Consider the following 22,322-nt stretch of genomic DNA (forward strand, 5'->3'; position numbering starts at 1 on the left):
ACGTGGGACATTCAGTAAGGGATTCAACACTTTTTTTTTCTGCAAGCAGGTTGGTTTTATTCAGGTTTCCAGTAGACCATATTATTTCCTGCTCATTTGGAAAAATAGAATTTTTCAATATAATCTCCGTTCAATGCGACGCCGTAACTCCATCTTCATGCTGTCAGTTTGTTGGTCGATGTTGGAGTCAACCTGTTGCTGCATCAGTTACCTCCCAGTCATTCGTGTACTGCCTCCCGCGGAGTGCATCCTTCATTGGGCCAAATAGATGGACGTCGACAGGTGAGAGATCCGGGCTGCAGGGTGGCTGAGGACGAGCAGTCCAATGACGTTTTGTGAGCTCCTCTTGGGTGCGAAGACTTGTGTGAGGCCTTGTAATGTTATGAAAAACGAGAAGTACCTTTTTTAAATTTTTAGTAAGTTCCTATGGAACCAAACTGCTGAGGTCATCGGTCCCTAGGCATACACACTACTTCATTTAACTTAAACTAACTAAGGTCAACACAGACACTCATGTCCGAGAGTGAACTCGAACCTCCGACGGGGGAGCCGCAAGGCGCCTCAGACCGCAGACAAGGAGAAGTTCATTTGCATTATTGTGGCGACGAGGTGTAGCACAATACATTTCACAGTTGATCGTTGCACCATGAGGAGGGACATAAAACAGAATAACCCCTTCAGAATCCCAGAAAACTGTAACCGTGACTTACCCGGCTGAGGACGCTGCTTTGAACATTTCCATCGGAGGAGAGGTGTCGTGGCGCCTCTCGATGGATTGCCTTTTTATTCTCGTTTCGAAGTTACGAACGCATTTTTCATCGTCTGTGGCGTTGTTCGACAAAAAACTGTGGCTATCAGCCTTGTAAGGCGGAAGCAATTCCGCACAGATTCTCCTCCATTACTCTTTATGGTCTTCTGTTGGGCGGCGAGGAACTCAGTAGGCATGCACCTTTGTGTCCCGCGACAGGTGGACGAGTGTATCAGCAATACCAACAGAAACGTCCAGCTGAGTAGTGAGGTGTTTCTTTGTGATCCGGCGATCAAATCGAATGAGAATGTCCGCACGTTCTAACATTCCACAAGTCACAACTGGTGTGCGGCCGGCTGACACGCGGGAGACCCGACATGTTTGCACGACCTCGTTGCGACTCACCGCGATTTTGTTCATTGTAAAAGAATATCTGCGACGCTCTGGTTTTCCACCAAAAGAAACTCGGTGAGAGCTCTCTGGAGCGCGCCTCTGTCAGACGTCATTTTGAAGGCTACGAGTAACGTCGTCAACTATAGGAGCAGAAGCGGGAGCATTCCACGATATCCCACAACAGATTCCACATTTTTTCAACCGGAACTGGTGGAGAAAAAATGTGTTGCGTTAGTCATTGAAAGATCCTCGCATTTAATTACAAAACTGTTGTGGTTGGCAGGAGAGCCAACACCGTGTTACTAGAAAAGGCCGAAAGGCACGCGATTTAGTTCACGCAGACTGGCGTGAGGTCTGGAACAGGACAAGGAAATTAGACTTCAGAAAAACGGACGTAGCTGGTGGAATACTTAACTTTAATCCATTAAGGATGAACGTCGCTCTTGACGGTACATATTTCACAATATCAATAGTAACTGATAATGGCGCCTTGCTAGGTGGTAGCAAATGACATAGCTGAAGGCTATGCTAATCTATCTTCTCGGCAAATGAGAACGTAAGTAGGCAGTGAACCATCGCTAGCAAAGTCGGCTGTACAACTGGCGGCTAGTGCTATGAAGTCTCTCTCTAGACCTGCCGTGTGGCGGCGCTCGGTCTGCAATCACTGATAGTGGCGACACGCGGGTCCGACATATACTACCGGACCGCGGCCGATTTAAAAGCTACCACCTAGCAAGTGTGGTGTCTGGCGGTGACACCACATTCTTCCCCTGCAAATCGGCGTACGGTTGTGGCATAAGGCTTCCGCCCGCCATGGGGAGGACCCTATGTTGACGTATGCGACGAGGTGGGGAGCTTAACAACAGGCTAGGCTGTGCCATCCGCACCCTGCCATTCGGACCGCGGGGAGCTAGGAAACGCCTGAAAACCTGCTACAGGGTGCACGCCAACATGCGGTGTATGCGCCCGTAGAGAGGCAGGAGGCGCCGAAGGGTCGACCTCCATCGGGCAGGGGCACCCGACGGGCGAAGACGACATGTGGTCCGGAGCTGGTAAGCGTTCCATGTTGGAGGACAACAGGTCACGGGAAGCGATCGGCGGTGCGTGACCCAGGGAGGTGCCCGGCGGTTGCAGCGACGCGTCCACTGCGGGCGTCGCCGGCGGGAGAACAGGCGGCTGCGGCGGCGTTGGCGGCGGCGCGTCGCCATGGGGCAATATGGAAGGCAGCGTCGGTAACACCTGGGGCTGAGGCGAGCCAGTAGATGGGTCCACAGGGCGCTGACCGGACGGCATCGTCGCTGAAAGCAGACGGGGAGCGGCAGATCCTGTGCGATGACAGAGGCGCATCTGGTTGAGATGCCGGCGCACCTCACTAGAGGCCCCCAAAACCAGATACATAACGCGTTCGAAGCAGCGAAGAATGCGCCCTTCGAGCCAACGCCGTGAACCTCGGTAGTGGCAGTAGCAGACAACGTCGCCAGTGCAAAAGCAAGTGTCTGCCGCTGCACAGGAACCTGATGCGGCGGATGTAGCAAAGACATCAAGGTTCGATGAGGGCGACCGTGGAGCAACTCAGCCGGCGAGCGATCATCTCGGGGCTGAGAGCGGTACGAGGACAAGAAGAGCAATATCGCGCCCTCCCGAGAATGCGACTCTTTCAACTTCAACATCTGTGACTTGAAAGTCCTGACCAATCGTTCAGCGGCACCGTTTGACTGTGGCGAAAACGGCGCGGATGTCAGATGTTGAATACCATTGGCCTTGCAGAATGACTGAAATTCTGCGGACATGAATTGTGCGCCATTGACGGAAACAATAGTCTGTGGAAGACATTCAATGCAAAAGATAGCGGATAACGCTTGGATGGTGGCAGATGACGTCGTGGAAGACATCCGGACAACAAAAGGAAAATTACTGAATGAATCTACCACAACCAACCATCGAGCACTCCAGAATGGACCAGAAAAAATCGACGTGTAAGCGTTGCCAAGGGGAAGTGGCTTTTGGCCATGCAAAGAATTTCCGCGGTGGTGCTGATTGTTGTTCGGCACACACCATGCAAGAAGAGCACATATTCGTAATCTTGGCATCGATTCCGAACTAAGTACAGTGCTGACGAGCAAGTTGTTTCGTTCTCACTATACCCCAATGTCCTTGGTGGAGAAGCTGTAAGACAGAGGACTGTAACGAACGTGGTACCACGACCCTGGACTGATCATTATCAGAACGCAACAGCAAGACACCACGTCGTACAAAAAGTCTCTCCTTGTGAGCCAAAAATCGGCGAACGAAAGGGTCCCCGATCCGTGACTTTGACAAGGGCCATTGCGTAGCAACAAAATGCAGAACGGGAGTAAGACAGGGTCGGCAGCTGTGGCTGTAGCTACACGACGAAAATCAATTGGAAACGATTCGAACACGTCATCGGTTTCCGCATCAATGAACATGCAAGTAAGTTCGGAGGAATCGAACGCCCTATCCTCAGCAACAGGCAAGCAGGACAACACATCGGCGTTTCCGTGCTTAGCAGTGGACCGATACAAGATATCGTAGCGGTACTGCGAGAGGAAAATAGACCAGCGAATGAATTTCTGCGCTCTACGTGGAGGTACAGGCTTGGTAGGATGAAAAAGCGATGTCAAAGGTTTGTGGTCTGTGATTATGGTAAAATGACGACCATACAAGAAATCATGAAACTTTGTAACACCAAATACGAGAGCCAATGCTTCTTTCTCGATCTGTGAACAATTTCTTTGAGCACACGAGAGAAATTTGGACGCAAAGGCAATAGGGCGACCGTGTGATCCATCTGTGTGCGCAAGCACAGCACCGATCCCGGAATACGATGCATCTACCATCAACAAGAGGGGCTTCTGGCGATCGAATGGCGTAAGGCAAGTATTGGAAAGCAACGCCGATTTCAACCAGCGAAAGGCGCGTTCGCATTCCGTCGTCCAGACGAACGGAACACCCTTACGGCGTAAGCGATGAAGCGGAGACGAATTGGAAGTGGTATGCGGCACACAGCGCTGGTAGTAATTTATTTTTCCCAGCACACTCTGAAGCTGCTTCAAATTCTGCGGCGACGGCAAGTCTTGTATGGCACGGAGGTGCGTTGGACTGGGGTGTATGCCTTGGGCATTGAGTACATGTCCCAAGTATGGCAAGTCCCGAGCACAAACACGCATTTGTCCTTCGGCAAGCGAAGACCATTTTGTCGCAAGACCTGAAATAATGTTCTGAGATTGGCCAAATCTTCTTCTTCCGTCTTTCCGGAGATCACAATATCGTCCAGATAATGTGCTGCAGTAGGGACCGACGCACAAACAGTTTGTAGATATTGCTGAAACAATGCAGGGGCGGATGCACACCCGAATGGCAGTCGTTTGAATCGATACAAACCAAGATGCGTGTTAACCACCAAAACGCGCTGGGATTCTTTGTCCACCGGTATTTGCAAGTACGCATCTTCGAGGTCCAACTTCGAAAAAGATTTACCCGGGCACAGTCTGTCAAAAAGATCTTCCGGGCGGGGTAAAGGAAAAGTTACAATCACTAGTTGCGGATTCACTGTTGCCTTGAAGTCCACACAAAGTCTCAATTTGCCGGAAGGTTTTGGCAACATTACTAAGGGTGATGCCCAGAGAGAAGCCTGCACACGTTCAATTACACCGTGTGATTCCAAATCGTGTAACGTTTTTGCGACCTCATCACGCAATGCGTGGGGAACATTGAGCGCTCTGCAAAATTTCGGTTGCGCGTTTACTTCCAGTTCCAAATGTGCGTTATAGTTCTTAGCGCAACCGAGGCCCGGTGCAAAAATGTCTGCAAATTCCTCACATAAACGAGAAACACTGTCTGGAGGCACCGTCTGGTTCACTGATAGGACCTGATTTACTATAGACAAGTTAAACAACTGAAATAAACCGAAACTAAACAAGTTCACTGCAGAAGAAGAACGAAGGACGTAAAATGACACAAGTTTTGTTTGTCCTTTGTATGTTGCAAGAAGGCTGCACTGTCCTAACACAGGCATCGCTTGACCTGAATAGCTAGTTAACTTAACATTTGCGGCACGCAACGGAGGTGTGCCCAGCAGTTTGTACGTGTCGTGATTGATCAGTGAAACTGCAGCTCCGGTATGGAGCTGGAATGGTATCACTTTGCCGTTAATGTCCAAGTCCACAAAACGTTTATTGTCCTGCTGGCGACAAGAGCGACTGTCTCGTGCAACGTGAACTGACACTGGTACATGATCACTTGCGACTTGACGGGAGTTCCGGCGATGTCGACGCACACTATTTTTGGGACGAACACAGTCACTGTTAGAGAGAGTGGCACTGGGCGGAGTGTAATGAACTACATGAATTTCCATGGGCGAATTTTCGCGAGCTTGAGTATCCTTGGTTCGATTCCGATTCCGGCGCGAAGCAACGGGCCTGGAACGGTTTTGAGCTTCCGATGTCCGCTTTTTCTGGCAAACACTCTGAACATGTCCTTTTTTATTACAATAAAAGCAAATAGCTTGGCGTGACGGGCAATTCTCACGCGAATGTTTAGTAGCACACCGCGGGCATGATTTGATCACTGTATTTGCTTGCCGGTGAGGCACACGTGGCTGAGAGCCTGGAGGCAGCGGCGCGGCCGGGCGCGAGGGCTTTTTACTGCTCCGTGCAGCTCGCCCGGCGGGCCGGTTAACCTGACACACTGCTGGCGAAGTTTCAAATGATTCCTGAGGAAAGTCAAGTATGTCCTGCCAATCCAATATGTCCAACACTTGTTGAAGGGAGGGACTGACTAGTTTCAAAATCTGTTCCATTATACGAACATCAGAAACGTTCTCTGCAATTGCATCACGTACCATAGAATCTGAATAAGGGAGTCCACATTGACACTCAAAAGCACAATCCCTAGTAAGACCTTGCAAGGTTGCAACCCACTCCCGATTAGTCTGACCTGCCGTACTTTTTGTTTGAAAGAAGGAATACCGTTTCGCAACTACATCGACTGATTCTGTGAAATATGCATCTAATGCAGACAAAATTTCGTCGTAGGACAGAGTTGCTACGTCTCGTCGGGGAAATAATTTGACACGGTACGTATGGACGCCTACCGAAGACAACAAAAATGGCTGCCGCTCGTTACCTTGAAATCTATAGGCGGCGAGATGGAATCCAAATTGGCGTGACCACTCCGTCCAGCTTTCCAGTGCAGCATCAAAAGGTCGAAAAATTGGTGCAACAGCGTGTTGTGGCTGCGTTAGCGGTGAAGCGGCTGCTGCCGCATCGTTATGCATCGCACGTTGACCCTGGACGAGCTGTCCAAGGGCATCCAGTAAGGCCTGCGTCTGCTGATTCTGTAAGCGTTAAAATTCGGACAGTACATCTGAAGATTGTGGCGAAGCCATTAGACAAGTAAATCAGGGCAATATCGATAAGAACGCGATTGTGTCTCATCGCCAATGTTGTGGTTGTCAGGAGAGCCGAACCGTGTAACTAGAGGAGGCCGAAAGGCACGCGATTTAGCTCACGCAGACTGGCGTGAGGTCTGGAACAGGACAAGGAAATTAGACTTCAGAAAAACGGACGTAGCTGGTGGAATACTTAACTTTAATCCATTAAGGATGAACGTCGCTCTTGACGGTACATAGTTCACAATATCAATAGTAACTGTTAATGGCGCCTTGCTAGGTGGTAGCAAATGACGTAGCTGAAGGCTATGCTAAACTATCTTCTCGGCAAATGAGAACGTAAGTAGGCAGTGAACCATCGCTAGCAAAGTCGGCTGTACAACTGGCGGCTAGTGCTATGAAGTCTCTTTCTAGACCTGCCGTGTGGCGGCGCTCGGTCTGCAATCACTGATAGTGGCGATACGCGGGTCCGACATATACTACCGGACCGCGGTCCATTTAAAGGCTACCACCTAGCAAGTGTGGTGTCTGGCGGTGACACCACAGAAACAGAAACAAGCCTCATATGCAAAGGCTATCTAAGTCGACAATACACGATCAGGTGTGGTATTAGAGAAATAGATGCAAAGGAAACTATAAATAATCAGACTTCATATGTATTTCAATAAACAACTGTCCTTATATTGTGAATATTCTTCAAGCGAAACTTCAATTTTGCGAGGAGCACTGCTCAATCAAAAAACTAATTACGAAATTCCTGCATGTAACAGGAACCATCCTGTCATTTGTCTGACGTAGTATAGGGAAACCGCGGAAGACCTGTATTAGAATGGCCTAATGAAGATCGAAGCCTCCACAGTACCGAATGCAATGACAGTCTGTTTAAAACAGTGCTGCCTCAATCACTTTATCCCCAGCGTACAATACTATTTTACGAAGAAGCTATTTAATAATGTACAAAACTAGCGCTATACTATTCACTTATTTCACATTCCCAGTGACTGTATACAATACACACCCTACATACGCCGCTTCTAAATGTGACTGTATCTCTATAACGAGTGTGATATTGAGTTCAGAAAGAGGTCTTTTTAATTTTTATTTCTTTATTATTTATGTTTTTGAGTCATCAGTCTTGTGATTGGTATGATGCAGCCTACCACGAATTCCTCTCCCTGATTCCCACACTAACTGGACTGGGCGTTTTCAGATTCTCTAGATTCACTACATGTTCGAACTTCTGACACTCCACGCCCCTACTCTTGGAACATTATCCTTTCGTTGGTTTTTCACTTATTTTCTCATGGTCATATCCCCCTTGCCAGTCCACTGCGGAGTTGCGAAAGGGGGCTAGTCTGGAAATTTTTGCCCTTGAAGAGATCATAAAGATACTTTTTCAACTACAGGGCACATATCCTATTTATACATGTTATGTGTCTTCCTTCTACGTCCTCATGCCGTTGGTCATTGCTAGTTCTTTCGGCTTTAGGGCCAGTTTCCCAGCCCAAGAGCAAGAGAGTGCTCTAAACCTCTGTCCGCTCCTCCGCCCTCTTTGACAAGGCTGTTGGCAGAATCAGGGTACCGTCTTATGCCGGAAGTCTTCGGCAACGAATGCTGATGATTTTTATTGAAAATTTTAAGGATGCGGGGTGGAACCCTGTAACGAGGACGTTTTGATTACTAAGCACAGTTGCTATCTCTAGAACGCTGGTAACGCTATATATGAAACGATAGATGTTGTATTACCGCTATTTTTTGCAGAGGTTGAAAATACCGCTTCAGTTGTAAGGTTCTTTTTATTTTCAAATGCTTAAACAACGGCCGTTGTCGAGCTCATTCATGCTCATAGTCAGGTGTGACAGGTGTGACACTGAAAATAAACAAGCGAGCAAAGCTAATAATAAACTTTATAAGAAGTAGTATATAGGAGAAAACAAAAAAGAAGTTTCATAAATCATTTTACAAAACAGCGGTCGGGCTAGGTGCGGTAAAACCTAAGTCAACAGGAAAACGACACCAGACAATACAACGGACGATGCTTTTGTAAAGAAACATGCAATGAACACCGGGAGACTTACTCTTTGTGCTGTGACCCGCAGCGCTGTGATGGACGAGTATAAGAGGCGGTTTGTCGCCTGCGGCCGCAGAGCACGCAGTAGAGTACAGGAAGAGGGAGCAAACTGGCAAACTAGATTGGCAAGAGTACTGCCATCTTTTGACGGGAAAAAACAACCTGGGACAAATTAGCCCGGCCGTTCTCAATTTTAAATAGCGATTTACATGCAAAAGGGGGAAGAAAAACATATAGGATTGTTGGATTAAAAGTGTTAAAAGTACATTATGAGTGGGACAGGAACATATTGATGAGAGGCAGTACAGAACTAGTTTTGTACTGCATCTGCTTAGTATGTTCCTTTACCATTTTCAATGTACTTTTAATGCTTTTTATGCAAATATATTTTAACTTTTTTTACGTGTACGCTGGGAGGCATTCTCCGCCAGATTGAAGTGGCCATTAGAGGAGTCATTGGCAGCATAATTTGCAGTCAGTTATATTTCAGGGACCAAATACATCTGTCACCTGGGTTGTGAGAAGATTCTCAGCCCTTTATGGAGTTTCGTGGAAGTGGTAAAGTCAGCTGGCCTCCCTCGTGAGGTCTTTGCACAGCAGTCGATTTGTAGCATCTTTCCGACAAATAACCAGTACCCTCTAGTCTAGAGCTGAGTGGAGGGTCTGAACAAGAGGCTTCGCTAGTTCAGCGACGGGATCGACTGTAGATTCCTACACCTACGATGTACAATGAAGACTTGTAAAGTCTCTTTGGATAGGCCGGTGAGCTCTATGCTCCAGAAACTTTCACTCGAGTTGCAGAGAGTGTGTGTAATGCGTTATATATATTATGAATTTGTAAAATAAATCCCTAGAGGTAATTTTTCACAAACAACAGAGTACTGTTTTCTTACTAAAGCTAGTATTGCATTAAATTATTGTATGGTATTACTTACAAATGTCACAGAAAAAACATGACCTCGCCCCCTGTTCATGTTCAAATTTTATTTTAAGAAAGGAGGTCTTAAATTGTTTTTCAAATTAACTTTAGTTGTGCTCCTTATGTAACAAAATTCTGATATTTAAATGCATAATGTACATTTTGTTTATTGAAAAACACTTTCAGAATATATAGAACAGTAATTCATCAGGGAAATAAACATACAGAAAAGCTTTCCAGAATGATGGCAATTTTACTGATTTGTCTTTGTAACCCAACGGATCATGAACCGAGAACCTAGAGGAGCTGGCCACGACACTGGAGTCAACAGGACTCCGCATCTCTGTCGGTACCTTCCAGAGACCCGCTGACTCTTTTCTTGCACGTCTCGCCACGGTACGTGTTGCATAATGTGGCTGTTAGTCTGTCACATCAGCCTGTACACTGCACATGCCGGCGCTCCGCTGTTTTACACTAAACGAGTAGTGAGATGAAGCTAAATTTATCTGTAGTATTCAGCCATGTGGTTTGATTTTAGGTCCAGAAACATGCTGACAAAGCCCGCATCTCGTGGTGGTGCGGTAGCGTTTACGCTTCCCGCGCCCGGGTTCCCGGGTTCGATTTCCGGCGGTGTCAGGGATTTTCTCTGCCTCGTGATGGCTGGGTGTTGTCCTTAGGTTAGCTAGGTTTAAGTAGTTCTAGGGGACCGATGACCATAGATGTTAAGTCCCATAGTGCTCAGAGCCATTTGAACCATGCTGACAAAATTGTTGACTCGCTTCAACACTGATTTTTGCGACCTGCTTGACACACCGGAAACACATATAAGAGATAAATTGCACTTTATACTTTTTAAATATTACAAGTCAGCTAAATACAGGAAATAAATACCGAAGATCACTTTAGAACATTTTTACGTACAACCGCCGTATCATACCCATCACTATCCTAGACGTAATACGGGTATCTTAGACCCAAAGTACTTTTATGCAAAAACTGGATCAGATATATAACAAATTTGATAGAAATCGCTCGTGACTTACGCTTTCATGTCGCCGCTTTTAACCCCCACCCTCAACCGGTTGCATATGAAACGTGAGCATACTGTGGTGGAAATTGCCTGAGGAGTTACAAAGATGACCTGATATGTGGCTGTCGTTGAAGGCCACACTCCCTCCCCTCCCACCTCCCCGCACCCACACATACACACCTAGCCTGGATGTCGTCGTAGGTGGTATGTGCTCGGTGTCGATGGACTTCCTTCCCGACCAGCATCATCCACGGATGTGGGACGTTGTTGAAACTGTTTGATACACATACCCCAGAATTTTCGGTGAATATATGTGCAATTTAAACGTTTTGCCCACAAGAATCGTACTGTGCTGGGTAGTGCCTCTATGGAGTACGTTTCCCGTTGCCTGGCCATTTCACTGCCAGTTTGTATTGCATCTGCTATCAGTAACGCAGTAGAATCGTATCTGCAGGAAATCCAGAACATGTATTCTCTGCCGATAACACGCCACTCCTATTGTATGATGGTCTTGGCGTGGGATGATATAATTACTTCCTTTGTGAATTTTGCAACTTCTCTTTGTATTACTTAGCCACCGAGTTTAAGCATTTCTATTGGAACACCATCTCCGGGCACATTTCCTTACTTCACACTTGAAATGACTTTATACATTTCATTTCGCTTAATAGAGTAATGTCATTAATTTTGCTGTTAACAAGCAGTTTTTCCAACTCGTCTCTTGCACTATAAAAATATTTAAAGAAACTCTGAACTGTTCGAAGGCAAATTTCCTTCTCTCAATTATTAGTGTGCCCTCTGCCACCTTAACAGATGAAATGTGGCATCTACCTAACGTAAGTTTCTGTGTAGTCATCTTCTTACTCTTACTTTTTTACATAATCAGCAATGGTGACAAAATAAAGATTATTTCAAGTACAAGAAATTTTCATTAATTTCTCCGTGTTTTGGAGAACGCTGCTGCTCCGCAACTGCGTACTTAACAGGTTAATTAAAAAGTTATTAATTTTAGTCCATGACCGATTTCGGCATTTTTACTGAAGTCATTTCCTCGTTGAATCTAGAACTGACATTGTAAATGTGGTGTCACCACCAGACACCACACTTGCTAGGTGATAGCCTTTAAATTGGCCGCGGTCCGGTAGTATACGTCGGACCCGCGTGTCGCCACTATCAGTGATTGCAAACCGAGCGCCGCCTCACGGCAAGTCTAGAGAGACTTCCTAGCACTTGGCCGCAGTTGTACAGCCGACTTTGCTAGCGATGGTTCACTGCCTACTTACGTTCTCATTTGCCGAGAAGATAGTTTAGCATAGCCTTCAGCTACGTCATTTGCTACCACCTAGCAAGGCGCCCTTATCAGTTGCTATTGATATTGTGAACTACGTACCGTCAAGAGCGACGTTCATCCTTAATGGATTAAAGTTAAGTATTCTACCAGCTACATCCGTTTTTCTGAAGTCTAACTTCCTTGTCCTGTTGCAGACCTCACGCCAGCCTGCGCGAGCTAAATCGCGTGCCTTTCGGCCTCCTCTAGTAACACGGTGTTGGCTCTCCTGCCGACCACAACAGTAAATGCAAACAAACGTTTACCATTAGGAGACGAATATTTGAATACTTTAAATAACAGGAATGTGGGGGTTTTGACACGAAAAAAACTAGATGTTTACAAATAAACAGTATAAGAACAGAAAAAAGAGGAATACGTCTTACATTGTGGTACGCTGAACCAAAGTCAGGTAATTACGAAAGTTACCATCGGGTAGATATAAAAGTTATGTTCGTAACAATATAACAGGAGAAATGGGCGTGACATTACTATAAAATCTTCACAGTTTGATACGTTGAAGGTGCTGGCATGCCTTAGCATTAAAGGGAATTATATTTTGACATGTTCTAAATTTTAAATTACAGTGGAAAGCTGAAGATAGTTGTTAAGATTTCATTAAATTCTACATAATTGTAGTTTTACAATTCCAGTACAAGAGTAATGTCTAGGTATTCCACTTGTAGAATATACTGTAATGATATTTTCTCTCTGTGATTTCCAGGATACCATTGTTATAACGAGTCTGTGGAGCGTACATATGGATGAAAATCTATGGGGTGATCCGAATAATTACCGACCAGAAAGATTTCTGGAGAGTGACGGCACGCTTACTAAGAAGGACTACACTCTGCCCTTTGGTGCAGGTATGTTAGTGATAACGTTTTACTATTTATTTACTCATCAATTTTTAAAAATATGTTCATTGTAATAAAGTTGTCTGTTAATATTAGATATTGTAATGTACATCAACCAGCACTTTTACATCTGATACAATCATCATTTGCATTAATTTACAGCCGCAATTCGCTAATCGCCTTCACTTCCAAGTTATTAGTTTTTAGCAGTTTTTTTGTTTTACTAGTGGTGTATCAAACTGAAAAAACTAATAAACATAAAATCAAGCAAATTTTACGATTTCCATTGTTCAGTTGAAAGGTGACAAGAATATTGAATTTAGTCACGAGGTGGCAAACAGGTGCTCCTATTTGAGAAGAGTTGGATCAAAATCGCTGCAGAGCCAGCCGTCTTGAATAACTTTTCCCCTCAGATAACTGTTTGGAAAATTCTACAATGCTTCACTTACTGAATATCTTAAACATCAAAATTAGCGTAAGCGATTTATAGATGTAAACCATTAATTTGTTCCTCTACAGTTTGGAGCATCGCAAATGAAAGGTTTTAGAATGTAGTGTCCTAAACACTGTCAATCAAATTACGTTTATATAGGCTGGCCTGTGAGATACAATACTTTTTGTGCCTCAGATTATGTAATATTATTAATGACAAACTTTAGCGCATAGGGAGGTATCAGTTTAGGGAAAACGTCATATATGGTTGTGAGGCAGTTTTTTAAAACTGTGAAGTGAGTTTGGACTATCACTTTTTTGTGTCAACTCGCATTTGTTACTGACTTTGTCACCCAATGACAAATTTACTGTTATACTGAAGGAAAACTAACTGTATAAAGTGCAAAGGAAGAACATCGCTGCGGAAAGAAATACGTTAAAATCAGCGCGGGTCAAGCATGTAAGTAAAGTTTACAAGCAGTAGCTATTTGTTGTGCCAATTCAGTGACACTACAAAAGTAACTATGGCGAACTTTTCTTTCGGAAAAATAACATTCCGTCTTTGGTGAAGACTGACATACTATCATATTCTTTTAATTTTTGGTAACAAACACATCAGCAATATGCTAAGAAATATAATCAGTTTCGGCCGTGCACTTGCCATCTTCAGTTTCTGTACATCATAGACGACATGTGGAAAACAACTGACAACAAATTACTTACCAAATGTGACCTATGACACGTACAATCTGGAGTGCTACTGTATGGCCGAAACCGATAATGATTGCTGTAATAATTATAAATGTGATTGTGTCTGAAACAAAGAGAATGGCTTGTAATAATTGCACAATAACTTCGCGAATGAGAGATTTTGTAAGGACTTCCTGCGGTATTACTTACGAATACCCATACAGTTATATCCCATACTGCCATCAACCCTTTTCAGTTACTGGTTCATAGTCATTTCACACAGAAATGTATGCTAGAGAAAATGGAGAAACAGGATTAATTAGTTTCACAAAGATTCCAAAGTAATGGAAGCTCTATCAGGTGTGTTTCAGTAAGCCCTAACTGGCAATGTTTCAGTGTAACAGGTCACAAGAGAGGATCTTTTTTAGTTCCTTTTTGGAGAAATATTCTTTTTACGCTGTCTCGTACAAATTATGCACGTGATACATGAGGAATTACCTGTGGAGAAATATGTTCCATTTCGTTTTTGGCAGGTGTTCAGTAGGCGTTCAGGCAGTCTTTCCTGAGCTTAAATGCATGCTTAATACTTTGCGGTCATTTTTTCGGTCTAGTGATCGGTTTGGTATCATAGGACAGAAAATGCACTTGAGACCACAATAAGCATTTTCCGGCATCCTGTATTGTTTCCGTTGTTGTGAGACATAAGGTTGTGCTATGTGCAGAGTTTTTGAATATTACAAATTCTACATATCTGAGTTCTGTGTACTATATTAAAGCTGTTTGCAAGTTACTGTTAACCCTTCAGAGTTTCATGGTGACTAAAAGCTGCATATTTTTAGAACTGGTTACATAACATACGGACGATTAAGCCATACTTAGTCAGTCGTACACCATCTAGTTCCATGAAATGGAAAGGCTTTTACCATGGAACACGTGATATTTGGAAATGAACTGACTTTCATTGATGTCAACAATTTCACCAGTATTGAAAATGAAACTTTGTGTTACTTGGCAATAGCTTCTATTTCTATACAGATTTAACTTTAACTTGTTTTTCGTCATAGTTGTTAAATTGACTTCACTTACTGGTCATTGGTGTGTAGTAGAGTAATGATGTAATACATAGATTATTAAATAGAGTCTTGGTAAGGTCTTCTCGGTTGCAACGATTTTAAATTTTAACATAATACTTTTTCCTAGGTACATGACCGTATAGTACCTTGAAACAATTTTTCACATAGATAAACCTTACTTTTGTGGAGTAATTTTTATTATTTCTGAAAAAAGCCTCTAGCCGCTACAGGCTGGAACCGCGCGACCGCTACGGTCGCAGGTTAGAATCCAGCCTCGGGCGTGGATGTGTGTGATGTCCTTAGATAAGTTAGGTTGAAGTAGTTCTAAGTTCTAGGGGACTGATGACCTGAGCAGTTAAGTCCCATAGTGCTCAGAGCCATTTGAACCATTTTGAAAACAGACTGAAGCACACATACAGGGAGGTAAAAAAACTCCTGGGATAATACGGTGTTGGACCTTCTTTTGTCCGGCGTAGGGCAGCAAATTGGCGTGGCATGGATTCAAATAATCGATGGGTGTTTACTGCAGAAATACCTAGCCATGCTGCCCCTATAGCTGTTCATAATAGCGAATTTGTTCAAATGTGTGTTAAATCTTATGGTACTTAACTGATAAGCTCATCAGTCCCTACGCTTAAACACTACTTAACCTAAAGTATCCTAAGGACAAACACACACACCCATGCCCGCGGCAGGACTCGTACCTCAGCCGGGACCAGCCGCACAGAATAGTGAATTTGTTGCCGGTGCAGGATTTTCTACACGAAGTGACCTCTCGATTGCGCCCCATAAATGTGCGATGGGATTCAAGTAGAGTGAACTGGATGGCCAGATCATTCACTCGAATCGTTCAGAATGTTCTTCAGACCAATCGTGAACAACTTAGGCCCGGTGACGTGGTGCATTATCATCCATAAAAACTCTATCGTTGTTTGGGAACGTTAGGTCCATGAACGGCTGCTAATGGTATTCATCTAGTCGAACATAATAATTTATAATCAAAGATTGGCTCAGTTGGACCAGAGAACCCAGCCCAATCCACATAAATACAACCCACACCATTGTTGAGCCACAATCTGCTTGCACAATGCCTTGTTGACAACTGGGCTCCATGGTTTCGTCGGGTCAGTGCCACACTCTAATCCCACTATCAGCTCGTACCAACGCAAATCGGGATTCATCTGATCATGCCAAGGTTTTCCATTCGTCTACGGTCCAGCCGATATGGTCACGAGCTCAGGAGAAGCGCTGTAGGCCATGTAGCGTTGTTAGAAAAGGCACTCTCGTCGGTCGTCTGTTGCCATATTCCATTAACGCCACACTGCGCCACACGCCACACTATCCAAACGGATACCTTCATCATACGTCCCACTTGTCTGCCAGCGCCTGTTCGCGGTCGTGGAGTGAAGGACGTCGGACACTACGTTGTCCGTGGTGAGATGTGGTACTCTCAGCACTTCATACTGTGGATCTCGGAATATCGAATACCCTACCGATTTCCGAAACTGAATATCACATGCGACTAGCTCCAACTGCCATTCCGCGTTCAAAGTCTCTTAATTCCAGTCGTGCTGCCATAATCATGTTGGACACCTTTTCATTTAAATCACCTGAGTATAAATGAGAGCTCCCTCAAGGTACTGCTCTTTTATACCTTGTGTATGTGAAACTACTGCCATCTGTATATGTGCATTTCGCTATCCCATGACAGTCCTGTCATCTCAGTGTAAAGTGTGTGTTATGATATGAAAATGAAAAGAAAAACTATTAAACTTCTATTACGGGGCTGGCTAGAGACGAATGTTTGAAAAGGGTTCCATGGTAAAACACTCTCACCTACGTTTAGTGCTGTGAAACCAAAAACTGAATCAGGTCAAAATCTCTTGGAAAAATGTGCACCCCACTCTTGACATGCCTCCAAACAAATAGAGTTAAATCAGGAGAACAAGCTAGCCACAGTACTGCTCCTGCTACACTAACCCAACGTCGCCCAAAGACGACAGTTAGGTGTGTTCGCGCATCAGCAATGTAATACTGGGATCTCCATTGTGCCTCGCAGCTTTCAGCTCAGTGTCCAGTAATTTCCCTATTGTGGTACACAGAAACCGATGGTAAGCTGGCTCAATTGGTTGGTAGTAGAAGTATGGGAGATTCTTATAAACATGGGAACCTTATTGCAAATAAGCCCATTTTCTGAGTCAGTGTGAGTGACTGGCTGTATAATCGTACACAGCCAGTCAATGTCCTTCGTCCTCCAGAGCACTAATCACAGACGGCTGTTGATTTCTAGCGTGTCAGTGAGTATGGTCCTGCTGAACTCTATATAATTTATCTCTGTACACACGCACACACACACACACACACACACACACACACACACACATATATATATATATATATATATATATATATATATATATATATATGCGTGTGTACAGAGATAAATTATATAGAGTTCAGCAGGACCATACTCACTGACACGCTAGAACTCAACAGCCGTCTGTGATTAGTGCTCTGGAGGACGAAGGACATTGTTTGACTGGCTGTGTACGATTATACAGCCAGTCACTCACACTGACTCAGAAAATGGGCTTATTTGCAATAAGGTTCCCATGTTTATAAGAATCTCCCGTACTTCTAATACCAACCAATTGAGCCAGCTGTGTGTGAATTATGTGACCCTAAGATCTTTATTCCAATTACTAGTTTCGACAGAATTGTGCTGCCATCTTCAGACTGGTACCACACTTTGAGAGAAGAAAATAAGTAACTGGTTATCTGCACAACATACAACCATTTTCTGGAATGGCCCAAATTTTACAAAAACTTTTACATACCTTTGCGTGTTTGTTCGCATCCATGTGTCGTCGACATTTTGAGAACAAAAGCGCAAATATTTTAAAAAATTCGTCGTGGTTTTTCATTTGTAAAACAGAGTACTCCCAAATGGGTTGTCAAATGAATAAAATAGTATAACATCCTTAGCACCAACAGTTAAAACTACAGGCTATGTCGGCGACCTCGTGTGGACCAAACTGAAACGTCACAGAGCCCCTGTCACTTGCCGTGTAAACGTCAGGTGACGCCATGATATTGGAAATTTGTGGTAAGATGTTATGGGACCAAAGTACTAAGGTCATCTGTCCCTAAGCCTACACACTACTTAATCTAACTTAACCAACTTATGCTGTGGACACCACATACCAATGCCTGAAGGAGGAGTCGAACCACCGACGGGGGAAGCCGCACAAACCATAACAAGGCACTCCAGACCACGCGACTATCCAGCGTGGCGCCATCAATTAACCGGCGATATTATGATTAATTTAGTTCATGTACACTAAGACATTAGCGTATTATTATTTCCTTTTAAGCGCCATATTTTAACCAACGAACGTTAGACATACTGTAAATTCAATGTGACAAGCAAATGTTTTTATTCTTATCATAAAAAATAACTTTAAACCATTCCTTCCCTTCCCTGACCCCCCCCCCCCCCTTACCTCATTACTTTGCTTGCCCCCTTTCCCCATCCACTTCGCCATATCCTTCCCTCCCCCAATACCTCTCCTTCCTCCCCCCCCATCCTCCTATCCTCTCATCCTCCCACTCCCTCCCATTGGTTTTGGGATTTTTTGTTCTTTGGTGCGTACATTAACTTTTCTTATGACTAGGCTTGGACAGATTAGTCAATGGTAATTGTAGCACTCCATATTCAGGCTACAAGTGCCCCATTGGGACCATCCAACCGCTGTGTCATCCTCAGCTGAGGATGTGGATAGCTGGGGTGGGTTGTTTGTGGGAAGAGACCAAACTGCGAGGTCACAGTCTCATCAGATTAGGGAAGGAGTAGGAAGGGAGTCAGTCGTGCCCTTCAAAGGAAGCATTCTGCCATTTGCCAGGAGCGATTTAAGGAGATAATGGAAAACCTAAATCAGGATGGTCGGACACAGGATTAAACTCTCGTCCTCTCAAGCGCGAGTCCAGTGTGCTAACCACTGCGCCACTTTGCTTGGTGGATAGGAGGGCTGTTTGGTCAGCATACCACTCTCTCGGTCGTTATGATGGTTTTCTTTGACCAGAGCAGCTATTATTCAGTCGAGTAGTTCCTCAATTGGAATCATGAGGCTGAGTACACCCAGAAAAATGGCAACAGCGCATGACGGCCCGAATGGCCACCCATCCAAGTGCCGGGCACGCCCAACAGCCCTTAACTGCGGTAATCTGACAGGAACCGGTGTATCCACTGCGGCACGGCCATTGCCAAAGGTAAGTATACGGTGTAAATAAAAAGATCGTCATGTGCAGTGGGCGAGCTTATAGGATGTTGTGGTGCACTGAGCATATTGTAGCATATAATGATAATCTACGAGGAGTACAAACGTTCGTTACCATTGTTTTTCCATATGTGTTGGTGAAATGCGCCATATCTGTATATATGACAAAGGTGAAAAGTTTTACCTTTGTCACTTGTGTAGTACGTAATATGCTATTTATATTCAGTAAAATTTTCATGTTTTCAATATATCGCCGGTTAATAGAATGGCGCCACCTGACGTCTACGTGGCAAGTCACAAGGGCTCTGCAACAACTCAGTTTAGTCCACGTGAGGCCGTCGAAATAGCGTTCAGTTTTACTCTGCTGGTGCTAAGGATGTTGTAATTTTACCTTTTATTCATTTGACAGCCCATCTGGGAGCATTCTGTTTTACAAATGTATGATTTGTAAATGTATTTACACTTTGTACATGAACGTATCCTCAAAGCTATGTAAGAGATTGTAAAATGTAGGTCATCCCAGAAAAGTGGTTGTACAACAGACTCCGCCCCCTGACACAGCTGTCCTGCCGGACATGGGGTCTGCATCCTTCCACCATCCTTCACACCTACAAATCCTTGATCCACCCCATCCTTTGTTATGCCAGCTTGGCTTGGATTTCCGCCTCTCCCAGGTTCTATAAATCCCTCCAAATCCTAGAACGCCATGCGCTCTGTATCGCTTTCCGTCCCCCATGCACATCCTCTACGACCTCATCCCCTTCCCTCACCTCCTTTACCTTGAACACATCCACCCAATATATATTGTCTGCCGCACTGATCCCCCTCACCCCCTGGTGTCTCCCTTCCTCACCACCCCCAGCCCCTTGCTGTGCCTTTACCGTTGTGTCCCACCTTCTCTCCATCTCCACACCCTCCACCTCCTTTCCCAGCGCAACTTCCACCATCTACCCCTCCCAGATGAAGATCTTCTCCTGGACGTCTACCCTTCCTACCAACTGTAACCCCATCTTCCTCCTGCTTCCTCCTCAGGATTTCCACTCCTCTCACTCCCTTCTACTGAGCAGCTTTCCCCTCCTACTCCACCTCCCTCTTTTATGCTCCCCTTCAGTGTCTCTGCACTCCCTCTTACCTTGTCCTCCCTCTTCATCTCCTGCCCCACCATCTCCTGCCTCTTAGTGTACCTGCTGACGCCCCTACTCTCTTCATCCCGCTGCCTCCCCTGCTGCCCCTTCCTCACCCCTCCTTTTCCAACCTCTCTGGCCTCTTCCTCGGCAGGTCCCACCTTAATTTTATTATTCATCGTGTGTGCTCCAAGTGGGTTTTAAGTGTATTGTTCTGGAATGTTTTTAATAGTATGGCCGACTTTTAACCTGTATGTGTGCCTTCATTGTCTTCTTTGTGTTTTAAGAATCGCCAACTGTGTTTTTTAACTTTATGTCAACCTTTTTTAATGTCCACCCATGAACGTCTCCATGTCAGTGTATTTTTACCTCCATTATCTCACCTTACTCTGTTTCATGTCCCCTTTTTTATCGCCTTACATCTAACATGTGGGGAGGGGAATGAAATCACAATAAAGAAAAAAAATCGTTGTATCTTTCCCCACCTACCCTTTCCCTGCCTACTTTCTCTCCCCCCCCCCCCCCAATCCTTTTGCATTCCCTTCCTGTGCCTTTCCCCACTCCCTCTCGTATATGCTCAGCCGCCCCCCCCCCCTATTATGAGTCCTCATCCTCCCTCCCCCCTGCCCCCACTTCATTTTTCCTCTCCTTCCCCCTTTTCCTTTCCCATAATCTGTCCTGGTTCCCCCTGTCTGACCTTGGCTGTGGTGTGTCATATTTGTGCCAACTTTTTAGTGCAGTGATTGAGTATTCAGTGTTGTGCGTCTTTTCAAAGTGTTGCGAACAGAAATCATGATGTCGCTGGGTGTGAATTTTATATGTCTTGTGAACAGAAAGCAGACTGTTGCAAAGTTTTTTTAATTGTCTCTTATTTTACTTGTCTGCTTCTTGTGTATTTTGTTAGCATAATCAATCCTTTGTTTTTTGTTTTAAGTTCAGCAATTTTCGCCATTTTACCGTTTAAGTCACCGAGTTTATCGCCTGCTTTTATTATTTATTATCTTCATCTTTTTAAAACAAATCCTGTAGGCTGAAGAACGGCGTACTAAGCTGCTGCCAGCCCTTCCCCTTCGAGGGGAATCGAAATTCAATAAAGTAAAATAAAAAAAATAAAATAAAATTTTGTAAAATTTTGGGCCATCCCAAAAAATGGTTGTATCTTGTGCAGATAATCGTTTACCTATTTCCTTTTCATACAGTGTAGTGGCAATCTGAGACGACAGCACGATTCTATCGAAACTAGTAATTGGAGGAAAGGTCTCAAAATCAAGCGATCTTGGCTTTCACAAAAATATGTATCTGCTTAACTCGTCGATTCGATAGCAGCATGACAGTTTCGATGTTATGACAATCGCAAGCTTATCGTTGAACTATAAGCCACACTCTCTGCGTCCAAAATGGTGTCACTGTGTTCCTCCTTCACACTTGAGACATAAAACAATCTCTCACCCAGCGCAAAGTATCAATGGATTGGAAAAAACCGTAACTGACTCCCGTATATAGCAAGGGGAAAATAAGGGACCCATAAAATTGCAGACACGTCTGTTTGCTGCGGTATTCTTGAAAATATTCTCAGTTCGAATATACGAGGAACTTCTCAATCCACAAATCAGTCCGGATTTAGAAATCATCTTGCATGTGAAACTCAGCTTGTCCTTTTCTCGCCTGATTTCCTATTCTATATTGGACACGGTGCTCCACTGCAGACTGTTACAGAAGGTACGAGATATGTGGGTGGCTGGAAGACTTCTTAAGTGATAAAACCCATTACGTTGTCCTCGAGGGCGGGTGTTCATCATAGACAAGGCTGTCGTCTAGAGTGGGCTAGGTAAGTGTGTTAGGACCGCTGCTGTTTTCCGCATACATAGATGGTCTGCCGGACAGGATAGACAGCAATCTGCGGCTATTTGTTAATTATGCATACAAAAGAAGGTGTTGTCGCTGAGTGACGGTAGGGAGACACAATATGAC

The 22,322-nt window shown here is 44.6% G+C and overlaps 1 protein-coding gene across 1 annotated transcript in view; it reads left to right on the top strand.

The window, feature by feature from the left end:
- Window positions 1–22,322, top strand: part of LOC126272273 (probable cytochrome P450 304a1) — a 115,492-nt gene that overhangs the window by 81,721 nt on the left and 11,449 nt on the right. Inside the window, exon 8 of the mRNA XM_049975018.1 lies at window positions 12,623–12,764. Within this exon, the coding sequence (XP_049830975.1) occupies window positions 12,623–12,764 (142 nt within the window). The remainder of the gene's footprint in view (window positions 1–12,622; window positions 12,765–22,322) is intronic.

This window comes from Schistocerca gregaria, chromosome 5 (genome assembly GCF_023897955.1).
Source record: "Schistocerca gregaria isolate iqSchGreg1 chromosome 5, iqSchGreg1.2, whole genome shotgun sequence".
Lineage (NCBI taxonomy): Eukaryota > Metazoa > Arthropoda > Insecta > Orthoptera > Acrididae > Schistocerca > Schistocerca gregaria.